General features: G+C 40.6%; 1 protein-coding gene across 1 annotated transcript in view; it reads right to left on the bottom strand.

Moving 5' to 3' along the window:
- Positions 1-19439, bottom strand: part of RNF175 (ring finger protein 175) — a 34591-nt gene extending 15152 nt beyond the window's left edge. Inside the window, exons 1-5 of the mRNA XM_029950774.1 lie at positions 19358-19439; positions 18116-18269; positions 13968-14109; positions 978-1147; positions 183-211 (exon numbers count right to left, since the gene is read on the bottom strand). Coding sequence (XP_029806634.1) covers positions 183-211; positions 978-1147; positions 13968-14109; positions 18116-18269; positions 19358-19439 — 577 coding nt within the window. The remainder of the gene's footprint in view (positions 1-182; positions 212-977; positions 1148-13967; positions 14110-18115; positions 18270-19357) is intronic.
- Positions 19440-21413: the final 1974 nt, after the last annotated feature.

Genomic DNA, 21413 nt, shown 5'->3' with positions numbered 1-21413 from the left:
AATTAGTAGAAATGTCAAGAGGTTGGCAATGGTAATTAAGAAGAGCATTGGAATATTAAAGCCTCATTTGTTAGGAGAGGAGTAAGTTGTCCATTACTTATGATTTACCCAAAATAAAATACATATATAGTTGTTAGAAGTACAAACATCTAACTCTTGCTCTGTTATAAAATGTGTGTGACACAACTTATGGAGCTGAGCAAAATAAATGCTGAGCTAAAAATAAACATGCAAATAGTGTTCTAGAAAGTTAAAAAATTTTTTAATGTTTGTTTATTTTTGAGGGAGAGAGAGAGAGAGAGAGAGAGAGAGAGAGAGAGAGAGAGAGAGACAGTGTGAGCAGGGAAGTGCCAGAGAGAGAGGGAGACACAGAATATGAAGCAGGCTCCAGGCTCTGAGCTGTTAGCACAGAGCCCAATGTGAGGCTCAAACTCACAGACTGCGAGATCATGACCTGAGGTAAAATTGGATGCTTAACCGACTGAGCCACCCAGGTGCCCCTTTGTTCTAGAAAGTTTAAGCAATAGTTTTACTTCTCTTTCTTCTGGCTTTCACTAGTATCTGAAGTAATAGATTTTACAAGTGAGTCCAAATCACCATTAAATAATGAATGTGAACAGCAGTATAGCTAATTTCCACATAGTTTTGCTACTGAAGGGCAAAAGAAGTGTGATGCACCCCTCCCCCATCCGGGAAAATGGAATTAAAGTATACTTCTTAATTAAAAAAATTTTTTTAAATGTTTATTTATCCTTGAAAGAGAGACAGAGCATGAGAGAGGAAGGGGCAGAGAGAGAGGGAGACACAGAATCTGAAACAGGCTCCAGACTCTGAGCTGCTAGCACAAAGCTCGATACAGGCTTGAACTCATGAACCGTGAGATCATGACCTGAGCTGGTGTTGGACACCCAACAGACTGAGCCACCCAGGCTCCCCACTTCTTAATGTTTATAAATCAGAGGATGTCGGGGAGGGACGAAGGGTATACATACCTTGGTGTTCTCCCTGAGAGGGGTTTTCGGGTAGCTCTGAAGAGGATGTAACTGGTAATAACCGAGAACATTCCCCACATAGACAGAAACCGCCACCAGTAAAATTTTATCGTGAAATACAGAGGGACAACCCACATCTGCAACAATGTCACCAGCTGTCAGAAAAATGAAAAAAGTCTCTTTCAATGACAGAATGTCATGTCTACTATTAAATGATAAAGTGATAAACCACCCTCACCATCCGGTCTATGGCATGCAACTTGGTCACCACCCAGCTGTAAGCTCTTCTATCCATGCAAAGTTTTGGAGGGAGTTAGTATGAATGTCTGAAAATTCAAATGGGAAATCATCCAAAGTATTAATTTTCTTTTACCTCTTTTCACCGGGATAGTTTAGATGAAAGCAACTTTGGTCTTCAAAAGCTGTGTGGTTTTGGACAAGGGAGCCTCACTTTTGTTGTAAAACTGGGGATAACAATGCCTGCCCTGCCCGACTGTGCTGAGGTGGGGACCAAATGAGGTCACAGATGGGAAAGTGCTCTGGAAACAGTCCTGTAATATATGGAGCCAAGGGGTGTTGTTTCTATCATGTACACGTGTGCAAATGCAGGTGACATCACAGGGAGGAAGTGCAGCTTCTGAGACCTCCTCTACCTGCTGCCCAGTGCACCCTGCAGGGTTAGCCTTGGAGCCTGTGGGGCCCCCTCACCCTTGACTGTTGGATTTGCAGCCCACCTTTTGCTTCTTGTCTTTCCTTTGCTTTTGTCTTGCCTTTTCCAGGCAAGCCAAGATGTGGACCAAACTCTTTCCTGTTCATCTGTGTGCAACTCTTTTGTGGCCTGTACCACTGACCTGAGTCCAAGTCGCCTTTAGAGGGTTAAGTTGGCCGGCCCTATGCCCATGTGGCAGGAAGCAGGGTAGACTGAGCTGATAGGTTTTGAGTCAACAACTTAATATGGTTACCATAATGACACTCTCATTCTTTAGATCAGGCCTAACACCAGCTATCACTTCTCTTGTGAAAAGCAGACAGGTTTAAACAATTGCAATAACCTCTGGTTTTTTGTATTTTATCACATGCAGACTAATGCCCTATTACTTGCTCAGCACCAATGACAGAGGGGGATGGGGAAGAGGTTTTGTCTCAGGTGTGGACTTGAATTGGCATGGCACCTGGCAATGCTCTGTTGAGAAGGATTCTGAGCCTGAGTCCTGGGGTTGGGTAAAGAGCATCATGATTGCTTAATTATGTGAGCCAATGATGTAGAAGCAGTCGTTAGAACATGCATTTCCTATATTTGTCATCTGAGTATAACAAAGACTGATATTATTTGTTTTCCTTTTTCTTCTTCTTCTTCTTCTTCTTCTTCTTCTTCTGCTGCTGCTGCTGCTGCTGCTGCTTCTTCTTCTTCTTCTTCTTCTTCTTCTTCTTCTTCTTCTTCTGCTTCTTCTTCTTCTTCTTCTTCTTCTTCTTCTTCTTCTTCTTCTTCTTCTTCTTCAACTTCATCTTTGTGATATAAGGAGGCAGCTGAGAAAAAAAAAGCCTATGGATATATTTTTGGGTCCTTTAATAAGGTCTTGGTCATAACAGCCTTAAGGTCAATAACCAAAATTATTTGATAAGACTTCAAGATGTACATGAAAAAGAGAAGGCCATAGCCATTCCTCTTTCCACATCAAATAAGAAGACCTTTCCAAGGCTTTTCATTTTTTTTTTATTGCTTCATCCCCATAAGCGACCTAATCTGAAGTATTCTTAGAGATTCTTAAATCTTTGGGAGAACACTAGAGTTGTTATTAAACATGTGCATTTGAACAAAAATACACATGGAGCCAATTTGAGGTGATTATCTGGAGAGTGTGGGGAGAAAAATATCCCTATAACTTCCCTGTTTTGCTTTCAAATTCCTGGCAGTATTTTCAGGGAAGAGTATTTTTTTCTTTAAGTTTATTTGTTTGAGAAAGAGAGTGCGTGCGTGCATGCACAGTGGGGGAGAGGCCGAAAGAGGGAGAGAGAACCCCAAGCAGGCTCCATCCTGTAGGCCTGGAGTCAGGGAAGAGTATCCTTTACTCTTGCCTAAGTTAGATACAAACATGCCTCATTTCATTGAGCTTCACAGATACCATGTTTTTACAAATTGAAGGTCTGTGGCAATCCTGTGTCCAGAGCGTCTATGATGCTGTTTTTCCAACAGCATTTGCTCACTTTATGTCTCTATGTCACATGTTGGTTTTTCTGGTGATATTTCAAGCTTTCTCATTACTATTCTATTTGCTACTGTGATCTGTGATCAGTGATTGCAATTCACTGAAAGCTCAGGTCATGGTTAGCATTTTTTAAGCAATATTTTCTAATTAAGGAATGTACGTTGTTTTTTTAGACATAAGATGATGACACACTTAATAGACTACTATACAGTGTGAACATAGCTATGATATGCACCGGAAAACCAAAAAATTCATTTGACTTGTTTTATTGTGATGCTTGCTTTATTAATGTGATGGTTTGGAACTGAACTCATGTGATCTCCAGGGTATGCTTGTAATTGCTTTAATATTCCATCTTACTTTGTGAGTGTGGTTATAGCTAACATGTGAGTTAGTACCTTTATTTATGAATAAATAAATATATATCCAAATAGGACAAACAGGCTTTACTTAATGAAGGAGAATACTGTTCCTGAGGGCCATAAACATACTAGGTAAGATTCAGTGTATGCCTACTTTAGCACTCAGCATTAGCAACTCTGACCTTGTGCTATTGCTAATAAAGGTGTACAGCCCCTTAAAAGAAAATCACACCATGATTTGGGTCATGTATTTCCTACAGCTGATTTTGGAGATAGCTATCTATGATAAGTGATATGTTTTCTGACTTTTTTAGGTCATTAGGTCTGATATTAAGAAAGGAAACAAATAGAGAGGCACCTGGGTGGCCCAGGTGGTTGAGCGCCTGACTCTTGATTTGGGCTCAGGTCATGATCTCATAGTTTGTGAGATCAAACCCTGCATCAGGCTCTGTGTTGACAGTGTTGGGCCTGCTCTGGATTCTCTCTTTCCCTCTCTCTCTGCCCCTTCCCTGCTCGGGCATGCACATGCTTTCTCTCTGTCAAAGTAAATAAATAAACATTAAACAAAAAAGATGTGAACTTCATTTTTTAAAACGTGATCATCTATCTTTTGCATTTTTCATCTTTCTGTCTGAACAATTTGATTAATCTTTACATTTCATTATAAAAATACTGAAATTTTTTGTAATAGTAAGAGTCACTTCATTTTAATTTGGCAAAACTGCCATGCTCTTGTATTTTATACTTTAGATCATAAGCTAAAATTGACAGGACTAATCATTTCCTCAAATTCATGGAGTTATTACAATCTATAATATTTTGGAGCAATGATTAAATTATATTTTTCCAATACTAGTTTCCATTGTGGATCTATAAAAGTACAACCCATTTCTAGATGATCTCAAATTTCTCTTACTTGATGCTTGCTTGGGTTTAATTAGCAGTGAATAGCAATGTTCAAATGTATAGACATACCACTTCTTAAAAATAGGTCTTAGAGATCAGAAATAGAAGGAAAGCAGAAAGTCATTGATATTGGGTATGAAAATATTTAATTTCTTGACTATCTTGAAAGTGTACACCCAAAGCCATATTTTTGCAACATGTACGGGGAAAGGTCAGAAATTTGCATTATGAATTCAATTAATTGTATGAGGAGTCATTTTGAAATGAGGGCCACATTTCATGTCAATTTAAAAGATTATCAATTTCCAGGCAGTTAAAACTTCTCACTTTTAATAGCACTGCCACATATGAAATGTAAGAATTTAGTGCTCATAAATAAACACATGACATATGTGAAATCGAGGTGCATGCATGCAAACAAGGAGGCCTGGCAGCTGGGACACATTAATAATGCCAGAGGGGTCACCATCTGGGCACGTGTACATAAAACACATCTGCATTGCTGGCGAAGGGCAGCCTGTGCTTCTGCACCACAAAACCAAGTGTTCTCCCCACCCGCACGCCATGGCAGAAGGAATTTCCTGACCAATCACATGCTGCCCAAAGGTACCACGTTCCTTTCTTGTACCTGTGCACATAAGGAATCTGAAAGGAACAGCAAATCAAGTCAAAACAAACGTATCTTTTAATTTGCCTAATTATACAGAATGATGAATGGTTCACACAACATGAGAGAAAGAGAAAGAGAGGGAGAGAGAGAGGGAGAGAGGGAGAAGGAGGTGGGAGGGAGGGAGGAAGTTACTGTGATGCTCATTTCTTTTGCGCTGCAGATCCCAAAGTATTTGCAGCCATTTGCACATATGTCTGTGTGTATTTGTATAGGTGAAGGTGGAGCAAGAGCAAGGAGATGCCAGAGGTAAGCAGAAAATTCTCATGTAAATAAATGACTCCAGGAATTACTGCTATTATTAGTACAAAGGCAATGAAGGAAAGTGTGGATATAAACAAGTAAACGTATGGAATCTTGGCATATGATCACTTGGTTCTTATTTCTATTTCCAAATCAATTCAGACTGTTGATTTTGCTCTTTAAATTCTTAAAGGAGATTGTGCAATGTTATGTATGTGTGTAACTACGTATGTATTTGTGTGTTGCCTCATTTTAAAAAGATTTGAGTGGGCATAAGGCTTTACTGATACAGTAATATGTTCTAGTGTTACACAGCTATTAATAGGCAGGAAGCTGATTTAAATAGAGCAATGTTTCAATCTGTGGCAAATTATGTGCCTGTGTGTTGAGGCAAGTTAACCGTGTTCCTGAAACCCAAATTCTATGTATGTAGTCATCAGGCCTTCTATTGATTTGAAGGGAGGTAGAAGGATTCTTTTTTGGCACCTTCCCCCTATTTCCTGCAGATATAAAAAGTATGGATATATAAAAGAAGATGGAGAGGGCGGTATTGAATGAAATGTTATTTTTTAATTAAATTCTGTTTTAAAATGCTGTTAAAATCATTTGGAAGTAATTTGACTTTGAAGCTCTGCCATGTTTACAAAATATCAACAGCATCAGCTGAAAAGAGAAAAATTCAAATATCCAGATGCTCTGTTTATAATGTACTAAAATTGTGACTATTTAGAAACATCCAGGTACATAGTAGTACTCCACACAAAGTAAGAATTTTTCACTCTACTTTCTCTCTTCACTTTTTGACATCACCTAGGAGCAGCTGATGTTATATTTTTAAACATTGTTTTCCAAATAACATGTCTCCTTTGCTTTAGGTATTTATAATAAGCCACTCTAATGTCCACAGCTCCTAGACCACGGAACAGAATCTAAGATGAAATGATCACTTCAGAAGACAGACATATTTGTTAAAAGCTGTAATCTGAAAATATTTTGAGCTTTTTGGATTAGTCCCCTCACCTCTGAAGTACATGATCCAAATTATGCATGAAATAATGTGAAAATAGGGGCACCTGGGTGGCTCAGTCCATTAAGCCTCAGACTTCAGCTTAGGTCATGATCTTGCAGTTTGTGGGGTTAAGCCCTGCATTGGGCTCTGCGCTGACAGCATGGAGCCTGCTTGTGATTCTCTCTGTCTCTCTCCCTCTCTGCCTCTCCCCTGCTTGTGCTCTCTCTCTGTCTGTCTCTTTCTCTCCCCTTCTCAAAAATAAATAAATAAAAACCTTAAAAAAGTGAAATAATGTGAAAACAATGCTATTTTATATATAATATATCGTACCCTCAGGGTGTAAATAAATACGTAAGCTGGCTCCCGCCATGTGCCATCTATTCACCTAATTGTTCCGTTCCAGCACACATACAGGGCAATATCAGAATTGTGGACTTGAACTTCTGTGGGCCAGTTTTATCAACTAGATGCAGTGCTCATTTACAGCATCTGTTGCCTTAATCTTACAAGTTCCTCTGATTTCCAAAGGCACTTAGCATCTGATTTCACCAGTGAAACCGTCTGGACTTGGTGCTTTCTTTTGTAGAAAGTTTTTAATTATTGACTCAATTAAAAAAAATAGATATAGGTCAGAGACAGGATATATGAGGTGATTTAAATGGGTAAAGGTAGTCAAGGGTACAGACTTCCAAACTTCTAGTTATAAGATAAATAAGTTCTGGGGAAGTAATATACATCATAGTGACTATAGTCAAGAATAATTTGTTGTATATTTGAAAGTTGCTGAGAGAAAATCTTGAAAATTCTCATCACACATGCAAAATTGTAACTATGTGCGGTGACGGTATTAACTAAACTTACTGTGGTAATAATTTCACATCATATACATAAATCAAATCATTATGTTGTATATCTAAAATTAATGCAGTGTTATATATATCAATTATATCTGAATAAAAAATAGAAATAGGAATATTCAGACCACTTATCTCTCCTTTTGTGAGTTTTGGTATAATTTGTGTCTTTCAAAGAATTAGTCTATTTCATTTAAGTTATCCAGATTTGTAGGCATAATATTCCATTATTTTCTTTTTATGTCCATAGGATCAATAATGATGATCCCTATTTCTTTTCTGATATTAGAATTGGTGTCCTCTTAATTTTCTTGGTTAGCTTGCTAGAGTTTTATTAAATTTACTGAACTTTTCAAAAAACCAATTTTTGGTTTTACTGAGTTTCTCTATTGATTTCCTGTTTTTTTAATTTAATTGCACTCTGGCCTAATTTTTAAAAATGTCATTTCCTCTGACTGCTATAAGTTTAAATTACTCCTTTCTCTAGCTTTCTAAAGTAGATGGTTAATTTACTGGTTTTAGATCTTTCTTCTTTTCTAATATATGCATTCAATGTTATAAATTTCCTTCTAAGCACTGCCTTTACAGCATCCCACAAATTTTGATATGTTGTATTTTCATTTTCACTTAGTTCAAATAATTTTTTAGTTTCTCTTGAGTACTTCTCTTTGGCCCACGTGTTATTTAATCCCTAAATATTTTGGGATTTTTTTTCAGCTATCTTTCTGTTATTGATTTCTAACTTAATTTTTGTGGCCTGAGAGCACACTTTGTATAATTTCAATTCTTTAAAATTTTTTTGTGTGTTTTAGGCCCTGAATGTGGTCTATCTTGGTGAATGTTCTATGTGAGCCTGAGAAGAATATATACTCTTCTGTTATTAGATGAAGTCTTCTATAAATATCAGTGCAGGTAGATGAATGGTGCTGTTCAGGTCAACTCTATCCTTACCAATCTTCTGCCTTCTTGGCCTATCAACTACTGAAGGAAGGTGTTGAAATCTCCAACTAAATAGTGGGTTTGTCCATTTCTCCTTGTAGTTCAATCAATTTTTGCCTTGTATATTTTGATGCTCTCTTGTTAGGCACATACACATTAAGAATCGTTATGTCCTTGGGAGTCTAGGTGCCTCAGTCAGTTAAGTGTCAGAGTCCCAGATTCAGATCAGGTCATGATCTCAAGGTCATGATCTCATGTTTGTGACACTGAACCCCACACTGAGCCCCAAGTCAGGCTCCACTATGGGTGTGGAGACTGCTTAAGATTCTCTCTCTGCCTCTCCCCTACTTGTGCTCTCTCTCTCTTAAAAAAATGAATGGTTATATCCTTTTAAATAACTGAATCTTTTTTTTTTAATTTTTTATTGTTTTTATTTATTTTTGAGAGACAGAGACAGCGCAAGCAGGGGAGGGTCAGAGAGAGAGGGAGATACAGAATCCAAAGCAGGCTCCAGGCTCTGAGTTAGCAGTCAGCACAGAACCTGACGTGGGGCTCAAACCCACAAACCGCGAGATCATGACCTGAGCTAAAGCCAAAGGCTTTAACTGACTGAGCCACCCAAGGGCCCCTAATAACTGAATCTTGAGGCACCTGAGTGGCTGAGTCAGTTGAGCGTCCAGCTTTGGCTCATGTCATGATCTCATTGTTTGTGAGTTCCAGCTCTGTGTTGGGCTATGTGCTGACAGCTCGGAGCCTGGAGCCTGCTTCAGATTCTCCCTTTCTCTGCCCCTCCCCCACTTGCACGCTGTCTCTCTGTCTCTCTCTCAAAAATAAACATAAAAAAAAGTTTAAATAACTAAATCTTTTTTCATTATGTAATGCCCTTTTTTTTTCCTCCCTGATAATTATATCTTTATTCTTATAAGTGAGTTTCTTGTCAACAACATGTAATTGGGTCTTGTTTTTTTGTTTCGTTTTTCATCAATGGTGACAATCTCTGTCTTTTTATTCATGTGTTTAGACCAATCACATTTGATTATTGATATAGTTAAATTAATACCTACCATATTTGTAATTGTTCTCTGTTTGTTTTGTTTCTTTCTTCTCTTCTCTGCCTTCTCCATTTCTTAGCCTCTTAGGCTTTAAGTGAGAATTTTATGATTCTATTTTCTCTAATCTCTTAGTATACCAATTATGTATTTTTTTTTCATGTTTTTGGTAAGGCTTCTGGTCAATAGTAGGCTATTAGTAATTAAGTTCTTGGAAAGTCAAAAGTTATATGCAGATTAAAAAATTTTTTTTAATTTTAATTTTAATTTTTTAATAGTTCATCGTCAAATTGGTTTCCATATATATGCAGATTTTCAACTGTATGTGGAGGCAGGGGCAGCATCCCTAACGCTCCTGTTGTTCAAGCGTCTACTGTAATTGTTACTATTACTGCTTTGAATGAAGAGTTATCTATGAGGTTAAGAATAAGAAACAAACAATTTTATTTTATCTTCATTAACTCCTTCTCTGACACTCCTCCATACTTTATATAGACTTGAGTTTCTGACCTATATAATTTTCCTTCTTTCTGAAGAACATCTTTTAACATTTCTTGCAGTCTCCTGGTGATGAATTCCCTACTCTTTTTGTTTGTCCAAGAGAGCAAGTATTTCACTTTCACTTTTGAAGGATAATTTCTCTGGATTTAGAATTCTAGATTGGTGGATTTTTCTTTCAATACTTTAAATATTTCACTTTATTCTCTTCTTGCATATGTGGTTTGTGAAGAAAAGCCTGATGTAATTCTTGTTCTTGTTCCTCAATAAGTAGGGTATTTTTTTTTCCCATCTGGCTGTTTTTGAATTTTCCCTTTGTCTTTCTGCAGTATGGATTTGATAGGTCCAGGTGTAGATTTCTTGGCGTATGTTCTGCTTCATCTCTAAATTAGATAATGTATAAAAAGCACTTAACACAACTATAATAACAGTAATTTATATGTAAATATTTATATATAGTAATTTTTATATAAATGTTATTATAGGAATTATCCTTAAAATGTTATTAATAATAATATTACTAATAAACTGATGGAGATTATAAAATTGAATAATAGAAATAAACTATTACATGGACCCTTGTAGAAAAGAGCCAGAAACTTCATGAATCTTATAAATGTGTTCAAAACTCTCTGTAGCTCTGTTAGGTGTCCCATGATCTTAGGTGCCAAGAGAAATAATTTAAAAGTTAGGTTGTCCCTGGATGATAAGGCTGTTCAGGTCAACATTTGTGGAAACACGTCCTTATCAAATTCCATCCCAAAGGTGTTAAACTGAGGGGCATCTGGGTGGCTTGGTCAGTTGAGTATCCAATTCTTGATTTCAACTCAGATCATGATCTCACAGTTTTGTGTCAGAGCTGCATGTTGGCTCTGCACTGGCAGCTCAGAGGTCTGCTTGGGACTCTCCCTCTCTCTCTCTCCTCTCTCTCTCTGCCCCTCCCCTGTTCTCTCTGTCTCTCTCAAAATACATAAAAACAAACTTTCAAAAAAAAAGATGTTAAATTGAATAGTATGTCAGGTGTAGGGTTTTTTATAGAATTCATACAGAGTACAATAAGAAAGCTGGAAACCATTGCTGGAATCAGCTATTGTTGCTCTGGAAACCATTTCCAAATTCAATAATTGCAGATTTCACCAAGAGTTTCTGAAATGGCTGTGTTCTGATGACTGGCTCTGGCAGTGAACCCTTAAGAAAAAATTCACTCCCTCTCTCTATGCCCCTTCCCTCCTCTTCTCTCTCTCTCTCTCTCTCAAAAATAAAATAATTAAGAAAGAGAGGGCACCTGGGGGGTCAGTTGGTTAAGCATCTGACTTTGGCTCAGGTCATGATCTCACAGTCCGTGGGTTTGAGCCCTGCGTCAGGCTCTGTGCCAACAGCTCAGAGCCTGGAGCCTAATTCAGATTCTGTGTGTGTTTCTCTCTATGCCCGTCCTCTGCGCACAAACACACACACACACACACACACACTCTCTCTCTCTCTCTCTCAAAAATAAAATAAAAACATAAAAAAAGAAGAAATGCAAAGTATGGGGCAAATCTGAGGCAGCAGTATGGGAAAGATGAGCCTCACATGCTGGCTCTCAACTTGAGACAATGTCAGCAGAGACACACTAGGGCTGCTCCGCCATTCCTTTGGGACAATGCACATACAGACTGACCACTGGGCAGAGAAGTAGCAAGTATTCTAGAGGGCAACCATGATTATGAGCTAATCTAGCAGAGTCCCATGAGACCCAAATCTGTCTCTGACCACCGTGGGCTATCTTCTTTTGGATTCCTGGCTTTGTTAACGTTCCAGGCAGGGTCACTCTAAGAGACGCCACTATCACAGTCATCTGGTCACCTCTAAGGTGATACTTAGGACTACAGAGCCCCTCTTCCTAGCCATAAAATAGAGGAGCTGTGTGATAGAAGAACACAGAAACAGCAACTTTGGGAAAAGATGGGATGATTAAGGAGGCCAGTTGTTGAAGGATGGGGTGCAAGCAAAAGTAACAAGCCTGGAAAGTTATTCCAGGCAGCACAGCCTGCATAGTGAGCAAGAGGAAACAATGGGGGAAGCCCACTCCAGCTAACCAGCAGTTGTTGAGCTAGAGGATGTCTGCCTGGGACCAGTATAGCCGTAGTCAGGAAGGCTTGGATCCTTCAAGTGGCAACAAGTCCTTCAGGTGGCCTCTAACCCATGGGCAGGTTGGTCGGTGGCTAGGTAGAGCCAGTGTATGAGCTCCACAGTGACTGGTGCGGTGATACACTTCTTCAGAGAGTTGACAAAAGGGTAATTTCTTCAAATACGAGACGAGGATATATTCTTTTTGGCATAAGCCACCTCAAAAGTCATCAAATAAAAATGGTGGAGGAGTAGTGGGGCATAATGCAGGTCAGCTGGCTCATAAGGCATTTCCTTTCAAGGGCAGGGGGTTTTCTGTGCAAGATCTGTACTTACGTTGCCTGGAAACTGAACATGTTTTGAAGTATCTAATCCAGAGATAGTTATCAGTTATAAAGGATATGAAACAGGGCTATAAATGGTTTTCTTAAGAATCTAGGTTTCTTGTTACTTAAGGACTCAGAGAGGCGCCTGGATGGCTCAGTTGGTTGGGCGTCTGACTTTGGCTCAGGTCATCATCTCACGGTTCATGGATTCGAGCACTGCATCGGGCTCTGTGCTGACAGCTCAGAGCCTGGAGCCTGCTTCAGATTCTGTGTCTCCCTCTCTCTCTCTCTGCCCCTCCCCTGATCTGTCTCTGTCTCTCAAAAATTAATAAAATGTTAAAAAAAAAGAATTTTTTTAAGGACTCAGAAATTCTGTATATTAGGTTAATTCCATTTTGTAATAAGAAAACCATGATTAAGATATACTACAGAGCTTTTCTTTGGTATAAGTGAATAACTAAGGAAGTTTCATTCTAGTTTTTTTCTTTTAAAAACAATTAGCTCAAGTGCAATATGGAGGATGTTTATTTTTTATTAAAAATCTTTTCTAATGTGTATTTATTTGAGAGAGAAAGAGAGAGAGAGAGAAAACGAGTAGTGGGAGAGGGGCAGAGAGAGAGAGGGGGACAGAGGATGTGAAATGGGCTCTGTGCTGACAAACCATGAGATCATGACCTGAGCCAAAGTTGAGTGCTTAACTGACTGGCACCCCAGAAGATGTTTATTTTAATTGACAAGACAGCATTGGAATGGCAGGAAATAAATGTGTTTGCTTAAAAAACAAAGAGACAGGATTTCCCTTTCTAAATAAAATGTTCAAATTATCTAAACTTAAACAGTATATAGTATTCAGAAGGGAATAATTTTTGTGATGGGTAAAAATAAAATACAATCAAATGCTGGTTTAAGCCAGCACTTCATACGTCACAGACAAGGCTTCTTACACAACAACCAGTCCAAGACCTAGAACCATGTAGTGTTGAGGACTTTCTTCTTTTGCAATATACTCGTCTAAATGATTGGTTCTCAAACGTGGTCTCAGCCCAGCAGCATCAGCACCACCTGGGAACTTGTTAGACATGCAAATTCTTGGGCCCCTATTCAGTCAGAGGCTTTGGGGGTGGGACCAGGGAATCTGATTAACAAACTGATTCACCTCTCCAGGTGATTCTGCTGCAACCTTAAAATTTGAGAACCACTGCTCTTAGACATTGCAATGGGATGGTCTCAGGTCCAAGGTGGCCTGAGCTATGATTCTGTGGTCACGAGATGGCAAAGTCCCAGTGGATGTGCTGGGGTGGGACTGGTGTGTGAAAATGGGATCAAACTGTATTGGTGGGGTTAGTGCAATGTTGGCATCAACACATTTCCATAGATATGCAAACTATCAATGCCAAAAGAGTTTATTACTCAAAATTAGACAGCGTCAATCTTTTGTTTCTGCTGTTCCTAATCCTCGTTTTCCTAGGTCATCGGCAGAAGTTGCTCATGCTAAAGCAAAACTGGTTTACTTAAACTAGGGACTCTTAGCTTTGTCACTACTGACATTTTATCACAAGGAGCTGTCCTGTGCACGTTTAGCGGCATCTGTGGCCTCTGCCCACTACATGCCAGAAACAATTTCCATCCTCCTCTCCCCTGCCACTAAGGCGTCACAATCAAAAATGTTTCCAGATGTTGCCCAGTAACTCCTGGGGGCAAAGCTACACCTTGTTGGGAACCACTGACTTAAACCAAAGCATTTCCCTCCAGGGAGGGGCGTGGCTGGAAAAACAGGATTCCAGAGGTCCCCATGGGGCAACTCACATTGTAGGACCGGCCATGCCTCTGTCTCCACTGCACCAGCACTATCTGGGCAACGACCAGGGCGCAGAGGAAGATCAGGATCATCTCCACGTGCATGGACTCATGGCCCCGGTGCATCCTGTACATCCGCTCCTGCTGCAGGCTGGAACCACAAATGAGGTCATCTGAAAAAGGCCTCAACCCTTGCACAGTACATTGAGGGGAAAAAAAAGTCTGGGTTCATAGAAAGCAACTGGAGATTTCAAATGCAGGTTTTTTTTTTTTAATTTTTTAATGTTTTATTTATTTTTGATACAGAGAGAGACAGAGCATGAGAGGGGGAGGGGCAGAGAGAGAAGGAGACACAGACCAAAAGCATGCTCCAGGCTCCCCGAGCTAGCTGTCTGCACGGAGCCTGACGCGGGGCTCGAACCCATGAACGTGAGATCTGACCTGAGCCGAAGCCGGAGGCATAACCAATTGAGCCACCCAGGTGCCCCAAATGCAGGGGGTTTTAAGCTTTGATTATAAATTTCCTGTTTTTTTAAATTTTATTTTAATTTTTCCTTTTCTCCCAGGCTTCAGGAGGGGGCAGTGGAGAGGAGGAAGCTGAGTTCATCAGGGATCCTGGTTCCTCTCAGCCCTTAGCTTGTCCATGTGGCTTTGGCCTCAGCCTTGTCCTTTCAAGGTAAGTGATGAGGCTGAAAAAAATCAGTGATGGGCTCTGGACAGAGCTGGGTACATGTCCCATCACCGTGCAGACTCGTGAAGGTCACTCATCCTCTCTGTGCCTCAGTTTCCTCCTTTGCAAACTTAAAATAAAGACACCTTTGTACTTTACAAGATGGTTCTAAAACGCCAAAGCCCATGCTATTTTATTTGGTCTTAAATAAGGAATAATAATAATTATTAATCTATGTAATATGCTACATAACATATTATAGATTATCCTAATTATTAGATTAAATAATATGAAATTTACATTTTGGGAAGTCAAGATAGTAAAATATGGAAATTCCAAGTAATTTTTAATATTTTGAAGTAAAAGGATATCCAGCAGATGGTGCCAATGGAGAGATTACCCAAAGGGCTCCAGAAAACCCTGAGTGAGCTGTATACATCTTTCTTTTCATTATAAGGAGAACGAGGAAGCCTAAGTATTACCTGAGGCAGGCACATTCTGATGATGGCAGAATGTTTCAGTTTTCAGTTGGGCTCCTGGTTTTGCATAACGGTAGAGAAAACAGTATAATAGTATGTCGTCTGGTTTAACTTCCTATACCAGAAGTGGCTTCAAAGAAGCGATGGTTCTTGATGTTGGCTGTAAATTGGAAATCCCTGGGGAGTTTTAAAGTCCCATGTCCGAGCTGTGCTCAGATCCATTAACTGACCATTTCTGCATGTGATGGGTGGAACTGTGGCTTCTCCCGCATTCATACGTTAAAGACCACCTCCCCCTCCCCCTGCCCCGTCCACTCTCCACCCCCGCCCCCCCCAGCCAGTCACCTTAGAAGGTGACTGTATTTGGAGACAGGAACTTTAAGGAAGTAAATAAGGTTAAATGCCATCACCAAGTGGGCCCTAATCCCATCTGACTGGTGTCCTTATAAGGAGATTCGGATATAAATTCACACAGAGGGAGAACCATATGCGGTGAGAAGGCGGCACCTGCAAGCCAAGAAGCGTCAGGAGAACCCGAACGTGCCGACACCCTTCTCGCCCCCACAACTGTGAGGAAGTGAATTTCTGTTTAAACCACCTGGTCTGTGGTACTTGTTATGGTAGTTCAAGTTCCCCATGTGATTTTAAGATGCAGCCAAGATTGAGAACCACTGGGCTAGAGGAAGGGAGAGCACCAGGGTCAAGAGTAGGGCAAGGGGGGAAATTATGAATGTTGCCAATCAAGTACTTTATCAGTAGTGGTTAGCATTATCTTTCATCCCCAGTAGGGCACCATGAGTCACAAAATCTCTTGAAGTTTCTTTCCACTTACGACTAGATACAGTGTGAATATAGTGTACCATCAGAAAACAATGCAGAGGCAGCGCCTGGGTGGCTCAGTTGCTTAAGCGTCCAACTCTTGATTTTGGCTCAGGTCACAGTCTCACAGTTTTGTGAGTTTGAGCCCCGAGTCAGGGTGCTGATAGCGTGAAGCCTGCCTGGGATTCTCTCTTTCTCTTTCTCCTCCTCCCCCACTCACGCTCTCTCAAAATAAATAAATAAGCTTTAAAAAAAAACCCCACAAACACTGCAGAGTAATACTCTGTGCCAGAAGACTGTAGCCTTTTAAAGGCATTCCTTGCACTTTCAACAATAGCCAAATCATGGAAAGAACCTAAATGTCCATCAACTGATGACTGGATCAAGAAGATGTGGTTTATATTTACAATAGAGTACTACACAGCGATGAGAAAGAATGAAATCTGGCCATTCATAGCAACGTGGATGGAACTTTAGGGTGTCGTGCTAAGTAAAATAAGTCAGGCAGAGAAGGACAGATACCATATGTTTTCACTCATAAATGTAACAGGAGAACTTAGCAAAGGACTACGGGGGAGGAGAAGAAGGAAACATAGTTGGGGAGAGGGAAGGAGGCAAACCATGAGAGACTCTTGGATACTGAGAACAATCTGAGGGCTGATGGGGGAGGGGTGGAGGGAAGGAGGGTGACGGGCATGGAGGAGGGCACGGGATGAGCACTGGGTGTTACGTGGAAACCAACTTGAAAATAAACTATAGAAGAAAAAAATAAAATTTCAAAAATTAAGAAAAAATAATAAAGACATTCCTTGGATATGTGGGTTGGGTTCTTCCCCCTTTACTAATAATTTATTTTTAAAAAATTTTTAATGTTTATTTATCTATTTTGAGAGAGAGAGAGAGAGAAAGAGAGAGTGAGGGGGGGCGGGTGTTGCAGAGAGAGAAAGAATCCCAAACAGGCTATACTGACAGCACAGAGACTGATGCAGGGCTGGAATTCACATGAGATACATGACCTGAGCTGAAATCAAGAGCTGGATGCTTAACCTTATTGGAATGAGTCACCCAGGACCCCCTTTACCAGTAAATTCTACAGCTACTCTAAAGAGTAAAGTACAAAGTGCCTCAGAAGAGGGCACTTGGGGTGCCCCCTGCTGGAGAACGTGTAGAAATGAGCCTGCAGAGCCTGGTAAATATTTCTGCCTGTTTAGCTTCTTTGAGATGGAATCTTAGAACATCAATGCTGAAAGGTACATTAGATGTACTGAAACCCCTACGCTCATCAGATGAAGAAGATGAAGTCCCTACCAGGTAAACAACCTGAATAAAATTACATTGTTAATAGTCTTTGTGTTGGAAGCGAACTTAAGAGACACGAATGATTTCCAGAAGCTCATTAAAAAATACACTCGTACCTTTCGAGAAATGGGAAGTGAAGAAAAATAAAGGGGTACAAGAACTTATAGTTTTTACAGGCACAAAAGCAAAATAACTAATATTCTATTTAATGCACATAATTTCAACTTAGGCCATGTAGATAGAAGAGTGAATTTATCATCAGCCTAAAATAAGACTTGCATGGATATAAAACAAAATATGCTTTGTGACATTCATCTATTACATATATAATTACACATAATGAAAACATTCTTTATTTCATTATAGATAATGAAGACATCTCAAAATAACCTATGTGGGAGTACTTTGGGAGGTATCAAGTAGTATGCAAATGTAATAAGTATTTCCTATTTTGATTAGGAATACATTCATAATTGATTATCATAATGCAAAAAAGGAGAAACTTTTCATTTTTGTTTCATTTTATTTGGTGCCCACAGGGCCCTACTGGCCCCAAAGTCAGTACCAGAACACAGTGGAAACAGCATATAAAGAAAACCAGATGTATCTTGTGACTAAAATAAATACTAACTTGACACTGCCCTATTTTGAAGGACATATAAACCCAGCTTTGTGGGACTGTATGAATCACACTGCAGAAAAGAGATGAAATCCTTGCGGTTTGGTTTATCCTATCTTTGTGCATGCATGCTAAACTAACCCACCTTCTGTGCCCTGAAAAATTTACAAAGAAATGATGGCTTCATTTAATTTCTCAAACTGTTAAGGCAGAAATGTAATTTTTAGTAAAAATGTAAATTTAAACAATTAAAAAAATTCTAATCACTTACTTCCATTCATCATCCTCAGAAAGCTTTGTGTGAGAAATCTGAAAAAAACCAAAAGAGCCCTTATCAAAACTTTGTTTTTTCAGCTTGTATTCTACAGCAGTATATGGGAAATGCAAGCCATCAAAAATAGTGACGTTTCCTAGTACTATAATAACTTAGGATGAAAGTCCTAATAGAATATTTGCTTACAGAACAAAGACACACACACACACACACACACACACACACACACACACACACCCCACACCCAAAACAAAAGAGTAATCAAGTTGCTGTTAATAAAATATTTGATTCTGCTCTTGTCAGAGAATTAGGTGAGGCTCCATTCCTGTAGTTTATTTGGCAGTTCAGTCAAGATTGTAGAGTGCCTCCCAATAAACAGTGTCCCCTTGGCTTTTGGGGTATGATATGTAAATCCTAAAAAACATCTCTTGCTGGGGTCTTAAATGATGCCAATGAGTAAATATCTCCAAGTTCAAGGTTTTAGAGACTGAGCTGACCAGTCCTGTTAATTTAATTTAAAACCTGGCCCCAGGGAGACGGTAATCTGGCCTTGCCCTTGCAGACTGAGCTGGAGAACACAGAGACCAGGAAGTGCTTTCAGATGACCTGCAGATTGTAGGCATGTGCTGCCTTCCCTTGATCACTGCTAATCTATTACATTTGGTCATTTGAAACCTTAAAGCAATCCTTGGGAAAACATAATCTTATAAATTTCAGGGAGAGTATAGAAAGCTTAATACCTAGTCCTATATATTAAAAGCTAAAGTCCCCAATGACAGCAAAGAAGGGAATGCAAATAAAACATTTGTTACACATATCTGATATTAAATAGGTGTTTTTCTGTATGTTTCCTTAAAATGGCACCAGCAAGTCTGACAGATGGAAAAAGAAATAATGCCATCCATTCAATCTAGGATTTCTCTGACTTGGGGTAAACAGCACAAAGTTTGTGCTTCGGCCAGATGCTTGAGGGACTGTCCTAGAAGAGAGACTAAGGCTCCAGATGACACAGCTAAGTAGAGGTTTAGGCAGTATTTGCACAATGCCAGGACTTGCCAGATAATGCCAGGAAAGAGGAAGTGGGTGATGATGGCAGCTTCTCTATGGCTCCCTGCTTCTGGGTGATCCCATCAGGGGGTCCCTGATACACGTATGGAGGTCAAAACAACTGGAGAGCCTCAGGAAGTCCACTGCGAGGGCTAGTTGAGTGTTTAGACCCCAGGGGTCCCCCCACCCTACCTTCTCTTAGGGACAGTGGGGATGCCCTGGACTCCACTTCCTTCAGGAAGCCTTTTGGGTTAGGCCTCTCCAGTAAGTCCATTGTTCACTGAACATTGTTACCCATTGCATGGTCATCGGCGATTTATTACTTGTCTTACCTGACCACTGAACACTCCATCTGGCACATCGCACACTCAATCAATATACAGTTGACTTTTGAACAATGCAGGGGTTAGGGGCGCCAATCCCTCTACAGTCAAAAATCTGGGTATCACTTTTGACTCCCCAGGACTTAACTATTAATAGTCTACTGTTGACAAGAAGCCTTACCATAACATAAATAGCTGATTAACACATATTTCGGCTGTTATCTGTATTGTATACTGTATTCTTACAAGAAAGTAAACTCAAACTACTGCTGTCCCTGGGACATACGTGAGCAGGAGGTAAGGATGTTAGGCTTAGAGAGCTGTGTTTAGTGATATGGAATCCATATCACTGGGCGAGGACAAAACTTCCATGGATGGAGAAGTAGGGAGAGGTTGAGTCTGGCATACGCCAGAGAACAGTGTTGAGGCAGAGAGGGGTCCTCTGGGGAAATCAGAGCCTGCAAAGCAGGCTTCGGATAAGCAGAAGAAGGAAGTGCTGAGTCCATGCTGTCTCCTCTCTTGCACCCCAACCTTGAGGAGTCTCAGGAGCATACAGGGGGTGTAGGTACCTGGCTCCCTAGACCACAAGGAGGAGAAGGATGGGGAATAGGGAGATGGTGTTTGGCACAAAGAGGCACACAGGGAGCTGGGCAGACTAGAGTCCCAGATCATGAGGTTGTTTATTATTCACTCACTTATTTGTCCAATAAACATTTCCTGAGGTCCTGCCATTTGCCAGACTCTGTGCTTTGTTCTGGAAATACAATAGCCAGCAAAGCAGAACAAGGTGGGGGGATTAAGGGACAAGCTCTGAGTTCCTCCTAGGACAGAGTTAACAGGGGGCCACACCTCCCGAGGGCAGTGGGCAAGGCAGCGGTGGCAAATAGCAGCTGCAGAAGTGAGTCTGTCAGTCTTCTGCCCTTCCCAGCATGCAGACTTCTTCATCCATAACCCTCTGTGAACGATCTGATCTGGATTTGAAACCAGCAAGCAAGTCATGGAGTTCCCTTATAGCTTCCCCATGTTAGAGACCAAATCTCCAATGCACAGGATGGTAGAAAACTTGCCATAATCTAGCTTTCCCTTTCTACAAGCCTTCATGAACCGTGGATTTCTGCCAGGGTCCTAGTGAATATCCACCCCCAACCCCACCTTTCTTCATGGTCACTTCCTACCCCTGACAATTTTCTTCACCTCCAAGTAATGTGGTATTCCCATTTCCTCCATGGAGAATTCTCACTTCTTCTCAGGGCCACATGGAGTCTCATCCATCTGGATGCCACCCCCATCCCCCCAGGCAGCCTTGCCCACCCTCTCTGCCAGAAGCAGCTCCTGGCTTCCTAGAAATCCTACAAAACTTCACTTCAATCTCCTTTGGGAACAGTAATCTCTTCCTACCCTCTAGGAGTTATCTTGTCCTTGTTATAGTGGGATGTGAGTTCCCAGAGGAAATGCCTACCAATAACTGTATCCCCCTTATCCCATGAGTAGCATAGTTCCTGCTACGTGATCACGGCCTAAGAATCATCTATAAATGAAAAATAGTAATGGGGTTCGAAATCACCACGGGAAGCGGGGAGGGCATAGCTAGCCTTGAGGTTCTCAAGCTTGAGCTTCAGCCCCTCCTGGGAACTAGTCTGACTTGCAAAGTGATGAGGCAGTACTCCAAAGGTCACGAATTGGAAACCCTGGCGGGTAGAGCCCAACCATCTGCTTTTCAACTGGCCTTCGGAGAGATTCTGATGCACGCTGCAGTTTGAGAACCAAGCAGTCAAGCCCGAGGTACACCCAACACCTGTCCTCTTCCTTCGCCTGGGTCCTGGGGCTTCGGCCAGGGAGCTAGGAGGAGAGAGGGGCGGCCAGTACCGAGGGCAGGGAATGGCCAGGGAGGTGTCGGGAAAGTCTCATTCTGGAGGAGACAGAGC

This window comes from Suricata suricatta, chromosome 1, assembly GCF_006229205.1.
Source record: "Suricata suricatta isolate VVHF042 chromosome 1, meerkat_22Aug2017_6uvM2_HiC, whole genome shotgun sequence".
Classification (NCBI taxonomy): Eukaryota; Metazoa; Chordata; class Mammalia; order Carnivora; family Herpestidae; genus Suricata; species Suricata suricatta.
The sequence above is the reverse complement of the archived record's forward strand: the minus strand, read 5'-3'. Positions and strand labels throughout refer to the sequence as shown.